Genomic DNA, 17,319 nt, shown 5'->3' on the forward strand with positions numbered 1-17,319 from the left:
TGGAAGTCTGCCCAGTCGTAGATGTGGTTGACCGGTAGACGATCGAACCACGCTCTAGCTGGCCCAACAAGCGTCATTTGGAACATGTAACACCACGTAGGTTCCGTCCAATTGCTGACGGTTGCCCCCGCTATGAATCTGTTCAAATGATCGTCTGGGTCAGATATACCATCATATGTGCCTATGTTGGACATCTGTTTGGCACTTTTTGGGGCGATTGCTTCCGCAATGTCCCTTGCAAATTTGGACATTCCCGCATTTGCCACCGTTGGTCTGAATGTTTTGGAGAAGTCACGTGGATTTCCACCTGTGTTTTTTGGATTGAAGGTTTCTCCCAAACGCCCTCTCGGTTGGGAGTCCGTTTCCTTACGCTTCCCTTTTGCCCTATGGCGAGGGTTCGCGTCGGTGTCGGATTCCTCCGAGTCATTGTCCAAGTATTCTTCGAATTCGTCAGCCTGTTGGACGGAACGCAAGCGTTCGTCCAACTCAGCTTGGAATTCCTTCTGACGTGCCTCCGCCCATGCCTTAACTTCATCGAGTGTTTGGCGGGGGAGTCTTGTTCGTTTCTCTAACTGGGTATCGGTGAATCCCAGTGAGCGATTATTTACTGCACTTGCCCCAGCTTGGGTAACTGGGGTAGTGTTCGTAAAATTTACTTCACTTGCCCCGGCTTGGGTAACCGGGGTAGTGTTTGTAAAAACTGTGTAGCCGGTATTCCCCCCAGTAGCTGGGGTTGTGGTTACCGGAGTTTCTTTAACCATCTTTCCAGAAGTTTGAAAAAACTGAAAAGAAATGAAGTTCTAGCTTTTATGCACGGATGGCGCCAATGAAGAAACACTAACCGGACCCCGGGCAGATTACGGATAACCTGGGGGTTAGATAGATGTTTCCCACGAGGGGTTAGACCCAGCAAAGATGGTTCTTCTGATAACCTGCAAAACAGACACCGTGAGCTTGTCACTGAGAAGGGGGGGGGGGGTTCCTCCTTGTGACCACCCTCCGGCGTGAGAATCAGACTAGATTGCTCTTTAAATATAAATGTATATTAAGAGATTGCTAGAGCAGATATCAGGTATAATATGATGATAATGTGATGAGATGAGATGATCATACCATTTGGGGTATTTATAGCCGAAGGTAGGTTTCCAAGGAGGTGTGGCCGGCTGAATAGTATTCCTGTTCTACCAACTGTGGCCTACGCACGTGCCCTGCTGGTAGTTGGTGGGTAGGCAGCGGCTGATAGTGACCAGGCCTGCTGTGTACTATTTCTTTTCCACCAACTGCCGGCTATGCACGTGGTATGACAGGAGTTGGTGAGTAGGCAGCGGCTAATAGTGACATACAGTACAGGAGCATGCTGCTCGCCATACTGTTGTCAATAAGCTGTCGTATCTTTAGTCAGATCTTTTGCCCATACCTCGTCAGGTACAGTACAGAAGATCTTCCCGTATCGTACGGACTGGCTTAGTTGGGCGGGAGTATTCCCCCTCCCGCCTTTGTGCGGGATTGTTCCCGGCTTTGCTCATTCCTTCAGGTGACACTGAGTGATTGAGAGCTAAGTGCCTTGTGCGTGTAGCCTTGCTGCGCGGGTGGCCTTTCCTGATGGCTTGTATCCGCAGCTGCGGGAACAGGCAGATTACTTCACCATTGGGAGGCATTTCCTGCGGGAACAGCTTGCGTACTGCGCGTAAGGACGTCACGTCTCTGAGCATGGTTGGTCCTGCGGATCCAGTTGGTTTCTGCGCAGACGTCCCTCTTCAAGGTGAGTCTTGCGGGTCCAACTGGGCTCTGCTGGGACCTACCTCTTCACTTAGTGTTTATATCAAATATTGTGTTACGTGTCTACTGAACCGGTTAAACAGGTTAGCCGAGTTGCTGAAATACCAGACCCATTTGCAAAATGAAAGAACCTGAAAGCATGGGAAGTTGGTGCACATGGGTGTTGCAGTTGTTCCAATGTATCTTTTATTTATTTTACCTAGTCTTTTGAATTCCATGAATAAAGGAAGTGGGGATGCCCACTACCTAGTCTGGTAGCTAGTTTTTAGGTTGACTCAGTACTTGTTTTTTTTTCTATTTAAGTTGTACTTGTTTTGCGTTATGGAATATCAAGAAAATTGCAACAACTCAATTATCTTTTCCTATTTTCTTATCTGCTTCTTTCCAATTTTCTATAATTCACTAACCCTCCTTGATCCACATCATATTGTTATTCGTCTCATATAACAAAAACATGTAAAACTATATATGATACAACATGTGTTACAATATATAAGCCTATTAATTTATTAAAGTTCTTCAAACCCCGAACAACAAATTGAAGAAGACAATATCTATCAATTTGAAAACCCGAGCTAACAGGTTTTGCAACAATCACGATCTTCATCTTCATCGTCATACCTCTGCCACACCACAATTAATGGATGCGCACACCTCCACCGCCAAAACTCAAAAGCTCTCGCCTCACTTCCTACGTCTCACCTTTCATATCTCCCTCTATCTTTCCCGTATACATATGTCTGATAAGAGAAGATAAATATATGTATGCCTTTATACTTTAAAAACTAGAAAGACATGACAAAGTTGTATATAGACTATAGAGCATGAAAATTGGTAACAAGATTAATTTTTGTTTGAAATGACGATTTTTTTTTTGTGTTTAGGCCATCACACTCTCTAAATTTGGAGAGCCCCGTTGCCCACTCTGACTAGATTATGTTGTTTTAACCGGGCCCACGTTTGCTTCATAATTTGGCTTGAGCGTCCCTTGGGAAACCATACCGCCGACTGCCACTTGGTAGTCGTTATGCCGCCACAAGAGCAGAATTCTCTGACGTAACACACGGTAAGATGAAAACCCGGATGAGCTCGGGATTTGAACTGACAACACCGCAAGGCTTAGTTCAAATCCTTCGGTACCATAATCTACCAAAATGACACGAGTGAAAACCCGAGTGAGTTCAGGATTCAAACTGATAACACTGCAAAGCCAAATCTTCCTATCACTAGAAGATAAGTGGTGGATTACATGACAAAAGTTGTATTGCATAAATAGTCTAGAGTATAGGTGGGTAAATAAACTGGTTAACCGAACAGGTTTGAAACCGATTATGTAGAAACCAGTTTGGAACCAGTCTGTAATTTTTCCATCGAAACCGGTTCACCGAACCAAAGACTAGTCAAAACCCGAACCAAAAGCGATCGAAACCCGAACCAAAACCGATCGTAACATGGTAAGAAACCGGTTTCTACCCGAACCGAAATTGATCATAAACCAGTAACTTTTATTGACCAAATCGAACCAGTTTAATCCAAACCGATTTTGAATTTTAAACCGATTTGTCCACCTCTATACTGAAGTCTAGAGCATGAAAATTGGTAACAAATTGAATGTTAGTAGCACATAAATTAATGCAAACAATTATTGTACACCCTTTAAAACACAAACAAGTCAAGTTGCAAAGAGAAAGAAAAAGATAAAAAGTACCAAACAAGACAAACCAACCTTCATTGTTAAGGACACAATGGAACTCACTTATTATTATTATTATTATTTCAACTGATCTTTTTCTCTCCAAACCCACAAACCAACCATGGCCGGCGGCGGTGGAGGAGGACCTGATAATAATAATAATATTATTAATATCAACACACCACCACCAGCAAACGGCGGCGAGTTTCTCCTCCAACTCCTCAAAAACCCACCACAACACCCACGTCCTCCGACCACCCAACCACCACCACCACTCCCTCACGACCCCGCCGTCGCACCTTTCCCGCCACAACCATTCTCTTCCCGTCATACCCTCTTCCCGCCGCCGCCACAGCAGCATAATAATAACAATAATTACTTCAACCACAACCTAAACCCTAACCCCAATCTCATCAATCCAAACCCTAATTGGACTGCTGCTAATTACATCCACGGTCAACATCAGGTCAACGATCAAAACGTGCTTAATTATCTATCAAAGCTTGGCCTTATTCACAATAATCAACACCAGCAGCTGCAGCAGCAGGATCAGGGGCAAGATCGTAATAACAAGCTGGTTTTTGGGTCTTTGCAAGCACCGATAATGCCGAAAAAAGCAAACTTGGATTACGATTTGGCGAGTATCGAGCAGCATTTGTTGAGGGAAAGAGAATTAGCTATGGGGAATGCTAGATTGAACGGTCCCGGTCCCGGTCCGGATGTGGAGTTAATGCAACATATGAAGCTTAGCTCATTGACTTTTGGTAATTACGTGTCGCCTGAAACCGTGAGGCGGAGCAGTTCGAGGACGAGGATTCCGGAGCATAGTATGCAGAGGGATGTTGCGAATTCAGGAGAAAGACTGCATTTTGGGGGAAACCATTCGGGTCCATCGAGAGGAGATGTTGAAGTGGTACATGACCCGAGTGAGAACAGATCGACGAGCAATGGGGCTGACTCAGGGGATTTGGATGATTTAGAGGAACAGGTTGAGAATTTATTGCTTGAAGACGGAACGGATGTAAAGACGGGTCCTAAATCAAGAGATAAGGTAAATGTTTACAAGACTTTAAAGATGTTCTTTTTGTCACACATAATTACTTATTATTTTTGAGTTTATTATCAAGGTATTGGATTAGATTAGTATAATTAGTTAAGGTCTGAGATTTGTTTCCCTTTTCCATGCTGACATTATTAACAAGCTTTGAACTTTACTAAATAAAACCGAAGCTGATTTTGTAATCATTAAATGAATCTGTATGCTTGTTGTCTTAAAAGCCTTTTTGCATGTTTGTGTATGAGTTTTAGGGGGTGTTTGGCCTAGCTTTTTTAACAAAGCTTCTAGCTTTTTTAGCTTTTTTTTACAAAATAAGCTTAATTTGGTGTGTGGTCTTGCTTTTTAAGCTTATATAAGCTAATTTGAAGAAGCTTGTTTGAAGATGGTTTTTTAGCTTATTTGAATAAGCTTATTTGTGTAAGGATATATGCATAAGCCAAATAATAAAAGATAGGCCAAACACCCCCTTAGTACTTTCGAGCATTATTTTTAAATCACAATTTATGATCAGGAATACAGATCAGATAAAAGGGGGCAATGGCTACTGAACCAAAGAATGAGAAACCATAGAAGTCATATAGAATGCCGGAGGGATATAAACATGCTAAACGATCATTTTCTTGAAATTTACGAGTCTTTGATACCACCAGAAGAAGAAAAAGAGAAGCAAAAACAACTAATGGCTTTATTAAACAAACATGTTACAAATGAATGGCCCAATGCTCGGTTATTTCTTTACGGATCTTGTGCCAACTCATTCGGGTTTCGTAAAAGTGACATCGATGTTTGTCTTGCAATGGGGGATGATGACGTGGACAAAGCAGAAATTTTGTTAAAGCTCGCTGACATTTTGAAATCGGATAACCTTGAAAACGTTCAGGTGTGTTATCTATTCTGTTTCTAAAAAGATTACTCGTTCTACTTCAGGTTTTGATTTGCGCTTCATTTTGCAGGCGTTGACCCGTGCCAGGGTCCCCATAGTGAAGCTTATGGATCCTGCCACTGGAATCTCGTGTCAACAATTTGTTTGCTGTTATAAATACAAAACTTCTTCGTGATTACTCGAAGATAGATCCGAGACTGCGACAGCTGGCGTTTATTGTTAAACATTGGGCAAAATCCCGAGGGGTTAATGAAACTTATCAAGGGACCTTATCTAGCTATGCGTGGGTTAACCGTTTATGTCTCTTTTTATATTTTGCTCTTTTTTTATGATCTTAAAACTGTTTGTATTTATATTTCAGGTACGTTTTGATGTGCATTCATTTCTTGCAGAAGCGAACGCCTTCTATCCTTCCATGCCTGCAGGTTTTCTTTCTTTTCTTTTTTTTTTTTTCTAATTTCCCACTTATGAATCTTTATAAAATGCTGGATTATTTATTGGTTTATTAGGGAATGGAGACAACATATAAAGTAAATGTGGACGATGTTGAATGTTCTTACTTTGATCAAGTCGAGAAACTTCAAGGTTTTGGGTCCCGCAATGGTGAAAGTATTGCTCAATTGGTTTGGGCATTTTTTAACTACTGGGCTTATCGTCATGATTATACAAATGATGTCATATCTATACGTATGGGATGCTTAATAAGGTTGGTTGCTAATGTGAAACATCTCATATATTATTTACTAAAGGAAAGTTGATTATTTATACTTTTGTAAATGTGTATAGCAAACGAGAAAAAGACTGGACTAGAAGGATTGGGAATGACCGTCATCTAATTTGCATAGAAGATCCGTTTGAGGTATCTCACGATTTGGGCCGGGTTGTGGACAAACGTAGCATTCGGGTATTGAGAGAAGAATTTGAACGTGCTGCTGAAGTTTTGCAATATGATCCGAATCCTTGTGTAAAGCTTTTCGAGCCCTATATTCCCAATTAATCTTTTTCCCTCCATCCTACAATGGTGTTAGTTGCTAGTAAGTAATCCTAGACTACAACTTGTAAATCCATGTTGGTGTTTTTGCATATTGTTTAGGCTTTTGTAGCTATGGATCTGATCTGAGTATTCATATTTACGTATTTTATTTGTTTCTGCTATAATGTTTTCATTTACATTTGTAAAAGCAAGTAACTTTAGACCAACTGTTCTTCGTTTTTTACATCCGGGGGAGGTAAAAAAGAATCTGTTGATAAACTACAAATGTTAAACTCGACTTCTTTAAGTGTACACGTTTCTTCAATTTTCCATTTTGTGTTACCTCCTTGCCCGTATCTATAAACTGATGTTACAGTTTTCCCGTAATGTGCGATGTTGACTCCATCTATGTGTTTGTAATTTTCAACGGATGATTCGATACTTGTTTCATAATAGACATACTGATCACCACCTTTTCGCGTCAACTTGATTTTGACCAGTTTCGTATCTTCAAATTGGATTAGAAGACCCGTTCTTTGACTAAAATATCCTTGTATAATGTGGTGTGTGGTCTCCATGTTTGGTTTACTTTGTGCTTTTAGGATATCTTGGCTCGTGTCAAGCCTTAGTATGAAACAATCCTCGTTCATGACCAACTTTTCTCCTATGCATACTGCATTTAGGAATAGGTTGACTGTTGACCTCGGGTCTAAGCCCTGTGATTGACCAAACTCATATATAATCAATCAACATTACCATAATATTGATATGAACATTAGTTAGTAAAGTTTACCTGAAAAAAACGGCGTAGTGGTCTTGGAGGTCCTTTGGAAGACTGAGAGGGGTTCAAAGAAGACTGGGTCCACGTGACGGTGCCATCACTGCCAGCACTGACTCTGCAACCGGAGACAACCAGCTCCATGAACCATAAATTAGGATTCTTTTGCCACAGCATGTATGCGCCCGACTCGGACCCGTCTCTGACACGTGTCTTGTCTTGATCATTTTCCTGGGTTTCACATTGTTCCATGTTCACCTCACCGACAACGTACATGCTGTTCACAGTGTTCATGGCAGCCAACCCGCCTGTTGCTGCCGTGTATTGTTGTACAATATATTTAGCCGTAGATGCTTCCTGCAGAAATTGATCAATTACGTGCTATAATGGCTGTATATATGCATTAATGGTTTATCATAATTCATAAACATAGGTTTGGCTTATCATTTGATATAAAGTTTACCTTTTTAAGTCAGTTTGTTGTCATTAAAATTTGACAAAAGGTTGACTTAAATACCATTTTTCAATTTGGTTTGACCTCAAAAGTCAACCCAATATATGGAAAAACAATTGTAACATAGATTCAGAAGTATGCTAAAAAGCATAAATTTGAGGTATGATGCTTACGATTGAACCGTCTCTTACGGGCAATGATAATGCGCGATCAAGTTGAACCTGAAACGGGATGAAAGAAGAGCCAGCGATCTTCAAGAAATACATAAATTGTTTGTCCTTGGAACCATCATTGATGGAAGACAATGTGGTCATCCACCTGGCGGCGCGGTCTTTCTGTGGTCTAACAAGATTGAATATACGTCGCCATCGTTTTGTGGCAGCGTTGGTGTCGGTTTTGATTAATATTTCTTCTGGCAGAGATACCTCCAACGCCATCTCCAACTCGTTTTCGTGATCGCTGCTGCTTCTTGAACATATTTTTTTCATGGATCGAATCATATCTTTAAAATTGAATGAATTCAAGAAAAACCTCAAAAGGGTGTTTGTTGTTTAGGAGAATAATAATAATAATAGGTCTAACAACTTGTTTCCTTTCCTCTAAATGAGGATATGAAGATTTTTGGCGTTGGATAAAAGATGGGTAATATTTAATCATGCTTATATATATCGTACATAAATTGGCCATTTACACGTGTCCCTAAACAATTTATGATCTTTAATGATACATCACTACCACTGTATTCTTGAGTTTGTTTTCCATTGGATAAGAAAGGAAATAATCAGATTTTAGTTTGAATCTTCATTCTTGAGTTTTTTTTATAAAAGAAATGATAGGAAATGATAGGAAAACTTGAGTGTTTTAAGTTTCAAAGTTTTCTTGCCAATTTGGCATGATTTGGAAAGAAAGGAAATGATAAATATTTAAAATTACCACTTTACCCTTCAATCTACATCTAATAATTGTTTTAAAAAGGCTATATTTGTAAAACTGCACATTTTTTTCTTTTCATTTAAACTAAATAATATAATTAACCATTTCTTTTCTTCCTCTTTCTTTCATTTTTCATTAAACTTGAGAATGCATTATATGCATGTACTTTCTTTTCTTCTCCCATCCTATCCAATCTTAAACTTTCCTTTCTTTTAATTAAAAACTCGAGAAAGCAAAGTACAATTATTATTTAAAAAAATAAAAAAAAAGCTATAAACCTTAAATGCATCATGTCAACCTTTAATATATATATTTTTTTTCATATTAGTTGCACAAATTAACCAATTCCTTAAAGAATGGCAATCATAACCAAGGAAGCCTAATGTTTATGAGTATATGGTTTTAATTATTAACAAGAAGACCTATATCGAATATTTGTAAATGGACGATCATAAGAAAGCCGACAGTTCTTCGCCTGTCAACATAGGATTTCTTCAACAATCCACGATAACTCACCAACAATCCTTCACTTTGCTTCAGTTTTGACTTGACTGCATGATCCATCTTTGAATGTGGAGTGCAAGCATCGGTAACTTTGGTTCAAGATTTGCAGCAACATAAAGGATCTCAATTTTCGTCATCAGAGTCAACCTCAATTTCACCATGGTTGACATCTTGACTTTCAAGCTCTGGGTCGGTCTCGCTTTTGTCGAAAAATTCACGGTCCATGAGAAAGCATCCACCGTCTTTAGGCTTGTAGTCCTTACCCCTCCATATAACTATTTGTTCTTTCTCAAATGTTACTAGAATGCATGGAACCAAATCCTACATTTTACATATATGCACAAGTTAAAAAAGCTTATTAAAAAGCCAAAAATCAAAAGGCATTAGTTAAAGTTAAAACAATCCGAACACTAACCCTCAATTTTGCGCCAAGCTTCTTGTAATCTTTTCTTTCCAAACCCTTACAGTCGATCCGAACCAGTTCCTCCACCAGAAAGGCATCTAGGATCATAGGAACAAGACCACCATAATAACCGTTTTTGGCTGCATTAACACATTGCATAAAAAAATGTAACTTATGTTTTAATCACTAATACATCAAACGACCCAACAAAATATTTAGCGAAGAATTACCGAGCTTGGTGAGGGCAGGAACAGCTAATCCTTTCTTCCTCATTTCTTTTGTTTCCTCGATACTTAGACCTTCAATAGTAGTTTTTATCAGCTTTGGATATATTGGCTCTTGCGGCTTCCATAACATTAACGGGATCACAGGCCTCTTCTTAGGGTGGTAATTTCTGCCTCTGTATAATATGAGTGAACCGCCATGTCTATGTATGATCTTACCGAATGCTTTATCCTGGAACATACTACATACAATTCAAAATGGAGTTGGAAATTTGGAATGAAAAGAAAGTGCTTTAAGCCATCTGCAAGCTGTGATCTTTAATGGAAACAATATTAACATAATCAAGCAACAATGCATTCACATCCAACAGTTTAAAAAACGATCTTACCTCCAACTGCGTGCACACGTTTTTCATATCAACAGTTGGTACACCCATACATTTAATCCTAACGGCTTCCGCATGCTTCCAGTTATTATGAATGTCATTCAACATGTTGTGTGTTAATCCATCCCTTCCTACAAAGTCAACACACATCACCATCAAGATAACAATTAGAGAATATATTGTATCTGCACAACTTATAGATAATCTAGTCACTAGTGAGCTTCTTATCTCTTAAATTAGTCACATAAACCAGAATCAAGCAGACACATATGCATTAGTAACTTTATTTATATGCATAAACTAATAACTATCACTTAATCATGCAAGCATAAAAGGTTAAAAATTTAGAATTGTACCATGCCATGTAACTTTAAGCATCACTTTGCCCTCAACATACCAATTATTACATTCAAACAATACAATTTCCAATCCAATAAACTAAACCTAAAACATAGGGTGACCAATAACCAAACTGAAAACTAACGAAACCGAAACTACGCAAAAACCAAAAATCAGTTACCTTTTTTTTTTGTACCCTCGGTTAACAAAACTGAACTGAACCAATAAACCAAACCCAACCAACGAAAGACAAAGTAACCAAAAAAACCAAATCAATTAACCAAAAACCGATTGGTCAATAAACAAGATTAACCGACAAATTCAGTTTCAGTTTAGGCTAATAACTGAACCAAACCATCTTGGATTTCTTGTCTAAATCATAAGAACCTAACATAAGTTAAAAAGTTGATAAATTTATAATAATAATAATAATAACTGAACAAAATTTGATGGAAATTAGTTAGTACCCAAATTGATTTGTCTCTTGGTTTTATGCTTCCCACAAGTCTCAACCAATGCAATCCTCTCAGCATTGGTCAACTCCTGTCCTTGAATTCTGTCCCTCATAATCTTCCTCTTTCCTTCCAGCCTCTCACTCTCTTCCTTACCCGCTATCGGGTGGACCGCAGGGGCGCAAACGCCCGTCCAGGCACGATCAACCCTCTCGGGGCCAAAAGGCGAGTACTTTGGCTCACGGAGACCAATGGGGCGCACCGCAGGGCTGCTCTCGGTGTAGCTGAACCGGAAGTCGAATGGGAGGTTGGAGGAGTTGATGGGTTCTTTGCCGGACCGGTCGAGAGAAGATGGAGGACGGTAAAGAGGCTTGCTTTTCTTCTTCTTCTTATTGTTATTGGTGTTTTGTGTTTGTGGGTTAGAGTTAATAATAGGTTGTTTTGGATTAAGGGATTGAGGTGGAGTGAATGAATACTTGGTGTAAAGGTTTGAGGTGGTGGTGGTGGTGAAGGATCGCCGGCCGGTACGACGGAGGACGACGAACATCATTTCTGGTTCGGGTTAAAACTAAACCCAGTGGCGTGGTGTTGATGGTGTCTTGTCTTGAGGACCAAACACATAGATTGGTTGGTTAACAAAGCTTTGGAGCCCATTTCATGTGTTTGGGGGTGTAAACGAGTCGATTTGTTATTCGTGAAAAACTTTGATTGAGCCAAATTTAATCGAGATTGAGCCTAAAATAAGCTAGTTTAATAAACAAGCCCAAACTAACAACTAGCTCACCAGCTGTCATTTATATATTTTTTTTACTACATAAGTTATTAAGAAATAACTAAATAATATATATTAATTTATACATTATAGTAAAATTGAAAAAAAAAGTTTAAAAAATTAATTAATAAATATAGTAAACGAAATGAGACCAAGCTTGAAAATCTACTCACAAGCTGAGCTCGAGCTCTGTGTAAGTTAAACGAGCCGAGCTCAGGCTTGACTTGGCTCGTTTGGTTAACCAGTTAGGTTTTTTAGGCTAGTTTGTAGGTTGTAAATTCGGTTCGGCTAATATCAATTAATAACTTTTTGTTTACTAAGGGGTGTGTGTGGTTCAGTTATTAGCCTCAACTGAAACCGGATTCATCGGTGAATCTAGTTTATTAACCAATCGATTTTCAGTTAAGCGGTTTGGTTTATTCAATTAGTTTGTCAGTATTCAGTTAGGTTTGGTTAATAACCAGAATCAAACTTGAGCTAAATTTTTTGCTTATAAATATAGAAAGTAGAGGTATAAATCATGAAATAGATGTATAAAGCGAGAAACATATGAAAATGTGAATGGTTCAATTCGGTTAATTTTGGTTAACCGAGAGTACCAAAAAAAAATTAACTGATTTTGGGTTAATTTGGTTTTCGGTTAATCGGTACCTAGTTAATACGGCTTTCGGTTAATTTTGGTTCGGTCTTGTCGGTTTATTAGTTTGGATTTGTCAATATTAAGTATATAACATTGAGAATCATATAATAACTATATACATATATTTATGTATTGAAATATCAAATATGTATATTTAATTGGTTGATTTTACCAATACCTGTTAAAGGGAGGACAATTAAGTCAACAATGGATCCCACTGTGATATATTATTTCACCATTCTTGCATTGGAATACAAGTATAACTGGGATCCTGGTTTACAAGCCACTCATTCTTCTGTAGACCATGAGCCTTCACAACTTTGATCTTCAAGCCTCTTGTTCATGTCCGTCTTAGTGTCCGTTTTTAACGAAAACCCTCAAGCAAAAACGACCAACAAAATAAAAACATTAGACGATATAATTAAACAAATCGAATCGTTGGTGAACATCTTAATTAATTCTTCTCCAAAACATCAAAATGACAATAGGATCTACTAAACATTTTAAAAAAATATAGATCATCAAGTTACACCGGGACCCACAACGACATTTTATTAAGTTAACGGGACAAACTGAACTTGTTAAATGACCTAAAGACATAGGGCCTTAGGCTTAGGTACTTTCTTTTCTAATACAACAAAGGAACAAAATTGTTCTTTAAGGTTTTCTAATGGAAACAACTATATATTCAACTAAGAATTAACTCACTATTTATAATTCACTACAACTAACATGAACCATCCAAATCCAAGGATGGCAAGATACTTACTTCTGGTTTATTGTTTTCTACTTTTTTTCATCACAACATGTCACATGTTACAAGATAAAGGAGAAGCACAGGTCATTTTAAACATATATGCATTTTTCTTACTGCTTTACAAATTGTGCAAAATTTATATATAGTTGTTTCCTGCAGGACTATTACATTGTCTTCTTGAGCAGTCAATCGGTTAACGATGAATCCAAGGCAAGCACACACATCAGCATCCTATCAGCATTGAAAGGAAGGTAGTACAACCGTACAAACGAATAAAAATGTAACATTATTTGAAATCATATTGCCATCTCTTATGTGCTGATCTGTTGGCATATAGTGAGCTAGATGCAAAGAAGTCTCATGTCTATAGCTATACAAAAAGCTTTAACGCGTTTGCAGCAAAGCTCACAGAATCTGAAGTAAAAGAGTTATCTGGTACGTGTTTCAGGCCCTTACATATGGTGTGCGTTTAACTGTTTTTTAATATGATTTGGTTGGTGTAATGTTTGTGAAGGTATGGATGGTGTGCAATCTGTTACTCTAAACCAGTACCGCAAACTACATACAACAAGATCATGGGATTTCATAGGATTTCCACAAACAGCAAAAAGAAGGAAGCTTGAAAGCGATATTATTATCGGTGTTATGGATACAGGTTCACAATATTCACAACATTCCAATATAGTGTAGTGTATCAACTTTGGTTCCATTTTTAAAAGTTTCGGTTTTTAACGTACTAGGAATAACCCCGCAATCTGAAAGCTTTAATGACGACGGGTTTGGCCCTCCACCCGCAAAATGGAATGGATCTTGTCATCATTTTGCTAACTTTTCTGGATGCAACAAGTATATATGCTATTAAAATTTAAATCATATAATAATATTGATCATATAATAATAATGTGAATATTTTTAAAGCAAGCTTATAGGTGCCAAATACTTCAAGCTAGACAAGAATCCCGATCCTAACGACATCTTATCACCTGTGGATGTCGATGGGCACGGGACCCACACCTCATCGACTGCAGCCGGAAGACCAGTCCATAACGCAGAGTTATTCGGTTTAGCCAAAGGCACAGCACGTGGGGCTGTGCCATCAGCTAGGGTGGCAATGTACAAGGTTTGTTGGGCTAGCTCGGGTTGCTCAGACATGGATTTATTAGCCGGTTTTGAAGCAGCCATTCATGATGGAGTTGATATTATATCAATCTCAATAGGCGGTGTCACTGAAACTTACACCAGTGATACTATGTCTGTGGCTTCGTTTCACGCTATGAATAAGGGCATTCTCACTGTGGCTTCTGCTGGGAATGACGGGCCTAGTTTAGGCAGCGTTGTGAACCACGCACCGTGGATTTTGACCGTGGCTGCCAGTGGCATTGACCGAGGGTTCCAGAGCAAAGTTGTATTGGGTAACGGGAAGATTGTAACGGTAAGTTCAATTTTTGGTACGGGTTGGGTTGACCCGAAACACTTTTTGTCCAAACTATTTCAATTCTTTGTGCAGGGAATTGGGATAAATGGTTTCGACCCGGAGCAAAAGTTGTACCCGATCACTAGTGGACATGACGTGGCCATAAACTCCGAAAGCCAGGAGAGCGCAGGGTATTATTTCTCATACATCAAGTACACGGACACAGGTAAATTAAAACTGGAATCATAAGTATATTTACTACTATCTGTCACAGGTTTTGCCTGGAAAACACGTTGGACCCGAGGAAAGTGAAGGGAAAGCTAGTTCAGTGTATGCTAGGGACTTGGGGTTCTGACTCGGTTATCAAAGGGCTCGGAGGAGTCGGGACCATCATCGAAAGTGAAGTGTTTCTTGATACTGCCCAGATTTTCATGGCACCTGCAACCATGGTTAATTCGACTGTTGGTGATACCATCAGTAAATATATACATTCCACTAGGTAAATAAAGTATCATTTAGACTTTGAACCATATATACAAATCGAATGGGTCGATTTGGGATGTGCTTTATCTCAAACGGGTCAAATCTTCTGAAATGCAGATCACCGTCTGCAGTTATATACAAGTCTGAACAAGTAAAAATTGCGGCTCCTTCTATTGCTACGTTTTCATCAAGGGGTCCAAATCCAGGAACAAAACATGTACTAAAGGTTCGCAAAACACAACAAGAAACTCAAAACTACATTTACTTATGCTTACCAAGTAATTTGTCTGGTTGAACAGCCAGATATTGCAGCACCAGGAATCGACATCTTGGCATCATACACACCTCTACAAACACTCACCGGGCTAAAAGGCGATACACAGTACTCAAAGTTTACCATAATGTCCGGAACATCTATGGCTTGTCCACATGTTGCAGGAGTGGCAGCCTATGTTAAATCTTTTCATCCAAATTGGTCACCTGCAGCGATCAAATCGGCTATTTTGACTTCAGGTAATTAAGACCTTAAAAAACATAAAGACAGTAACTTCTTCATGTTTTTGATTTTTGATTGACATGGTTTACATGTTAATATATAGCAACACCTATGTGCTCAAGGGTTGACCGAAACGCTGAGTTGGCGTATGGTGTCGGTCAACTGAATCCTAGACGAGCCGTGAGTCCAGGGTTGATCTATGATATGGACAGCATGTCATATGTACAGTTTCTATGCTATGAAGGATACGACGGATCAGCTATCGCAACTTTGATCGGTTCCAAATCAAAGGTTGATTGTGCTTCATTGCTTCCACCACTTGTCAGTGATGATTCCATAAACTACCCTACCATGCAGCTTACCTTAAAGAACAAGAAAGCAATAACTACAGGAACTTTCAGGAGAACCGTGACTAATGTAGGCCACGATAAAGCGACTTACAATGCCATCATTAGAGCACCGAAAGGAGTGAACATAACAGTGGAACCGACGACACTTTCGTTCTTGCATACCTTACAAAAGAGAAGCTTCAAAGTTACGGTGAGTGCAAACTTTATCGGTAGCAAGAAACTTGTGGTTTCGGGGTCACTGATATGGAGAAGTAGTTGTAATGTTGTAAGGAGTCCAATTGTTATTGTTAATCCACAATATGAGAGTTCAGGGTGAATATTCATGGTGAACAAAGTTTGATGCTAATTTATCAATGTTATTCTATTTGTAATGGATTGTTTGAATATTAATTGAGGTTTTATTTTATGTCATGGGATTTTGTTTTCATCAGTTAACTAAAAACCAGGCCCTTGATAGAACACACATTCATTGATTGAAATATGAACTACAAAATCAGGCCTTTGATAGAATACACAAACACGAGATTGAACAAACTCGTTCGACTATTTTTCTTATTATAAAATCAAACACACAAATAAAATAAGTCTAACCATCTATTTATAGTAAACTCATTCTAATCCTAACCCGCCTCAAAATCTGTTTTAATATATAAATAAACTCCTAGATAAACCTTATTTATTATCTCTAGTTTAAATATAATATACTCAATAAAAATTCATCAAGAATTATGAGTATATATAAGAAAACAAAATCAAAGAATGATAGGAACTAGGACTAGGATTTCAGCAGAATAAAAGATAAACATAACTAATTTAAATACCTCTATGACTGTTATCTTTTAATATTTCTTTTAGTATATTAACAAGATAATATATAGTAAAAGTCTACAGGACCCCTGCAGAGAAGGACAAGAGGTTTCAGATTTTTGTGGAAAGTCTGAGGTACATAGAAACGCAAAACTCCGCCGGCGATTCTACCTACACGCTAGAACTCAATCGCTTCGCTGATTTAACCTATGAAGAGTACAGGCGTAGATTTGACCCACAAATGCATATACAAGAACAACCTTAATTAAACCATGCATCCATGCTTAATTTTCATTTGTTGGTAATTTTAGACATGATTTTAGTAGCTAGTCCTGTTATTGGATTTCATAAACATCTTGTTTCATTAATTAACTACATTCTTCTGGTTTCACAAGTTTCCATGAGTTGATGTTTGTACAAGTTCATATTGACTCACTTGATACATCTTAGATATTATCTAACCAGTGTCTCTTCGTCGCATGCTCACTGATCAATCTCCCCTAGCCTACTTTATCTTATTTGATGAAATTAATTCAATCTTTTTTTGTGAGAAATAATTAGTTTCTACGTGCGTGTAGCATACATAATGTACACGCTAAAGAGGGGCAGCGGTGAATATTAGTTGCAAGAGCGTAAAAGCATCTAGTCGTATTTGAGACTGTTTCTCTAAAAGTTTGAATGAGTCTAATTATTTTGGGCCTCAATGGGTGTAAATTTGTGTTTCGTATATTTCCTACACGTT

General features: G+C 38.5%; 3 protein-coding genes and 1 pseudogene across 4 annotated transcripts; 2 read left to right on the forward strand and 2 right to left on the reverse strand.

The window, feature by feature from the left end:
- The first annotated feature begins 3,366 nt into the window (after positions 1-3,366).
- On the forward strand, positions 3,367-6,706 carry LOC143558559 (UTP:RNA uridylyltransferase 1-like; annotated as a pseudogene). Its single transcript, XR_013139768.1, has 6 exons — positions 3,367-4,523; positions 5,041-5,409; positions 5,483-5,695; positions 5,774-5,837; positions 5,922-6,118; positions 6,199-6,706. The product of XR_013139768.1 is annotated as a UTP:RNA uridylyltransferase 1-like (transcript).
- On the reverse strand, positions 6,596-8,054 carry LOC143558550 (uncharacterized). The gene is made up of 3 exons (XM_077047371.1): positions 7,791-8,054; positions 7,179-7,520; positions 6,596-7,116 (listed from the first exon to the last, which is right to left on the reverse strand). Exons 1-3 carry the CDS (start codon positions 8,052-8,054, stop codon positions 6,604-6,606), a joined length of 1,119 nt encoding a protein of 372 aa, XP_076903486.1. The 3' UTR covers positions 6,596-6,603.
- A 793-nt stretch (positions 8,055-8,847) lies between these two features.
- LOC143558547 (CRS2-associated factor 1, mitochondrial-like) lies at positions 8,848-11,408 on the reverse strand. Its single transcript, XM_077047369.1, has 5 exons — positions 10,874-11,408; positions 10,071-10,198; positions 9,688-9,913; positions 9,470-9,597; positions 8,848-9,375 (listed from the first exon to the last, which is right to left on the reverse strand). The coding sequence occupies exons 1-5, from the start codon at positions 11,406-11,408 to the stop codon at positions 9,178-9,180; spliced, it is 1,215 nt and encodes a 404-aa protein (XP_076903484.1). The 3' UTR covers positions 8,848-9,177.
- A 1,098-nt stretch (positions 11,409-12,506) lies between these two features.
- On the forward strand, positions 12,507-16,086 carry LOC143558561 (subtilisin-like protease SBT4.14). Its single transcript, XM_077047381.1, has 11 exons — positions 12,507-13,110; positions 13,187-13,278; positions 13,365-13,462; positions 13,542-13,682; positions 13,768-13,873; positions 13,946-14,459; positions 14,535-14,632; positions 14,716-14,940; positions 15,042-15,150; positions 15,224-15,437; positions 15,524-16,086. The coding sequence occupies exons 1-11, from the start codon at positions 13,003-13,005 to the stop codon at positions 16,084-16,086; spliced, it is 2,268 nt and encodes a 755-aa protein (XP_076903496.1). The 5' UTR covers positions 12,507-13,002.
- Positions 16,087-17,319: the final 1,233 nt, after the last annotated feature.

Source organism: Bidens hawaiensis, unplaced genomic scaffold (genome assembly GCF_021521415.1).
Source record: "Bidens hawaiensis isolate Kalapana, Puna unplaced genomic scaffold, B.hawaiensis_p1.1 tig00019557_1, whole genome shotgun sequence".
Lineage (NCBI taxonomy): Eukaryota > Viridiplantae > Streptophyta > Magnoliopsida > Asterales > Asteraceae > Bidens > Bidens hawaiensis.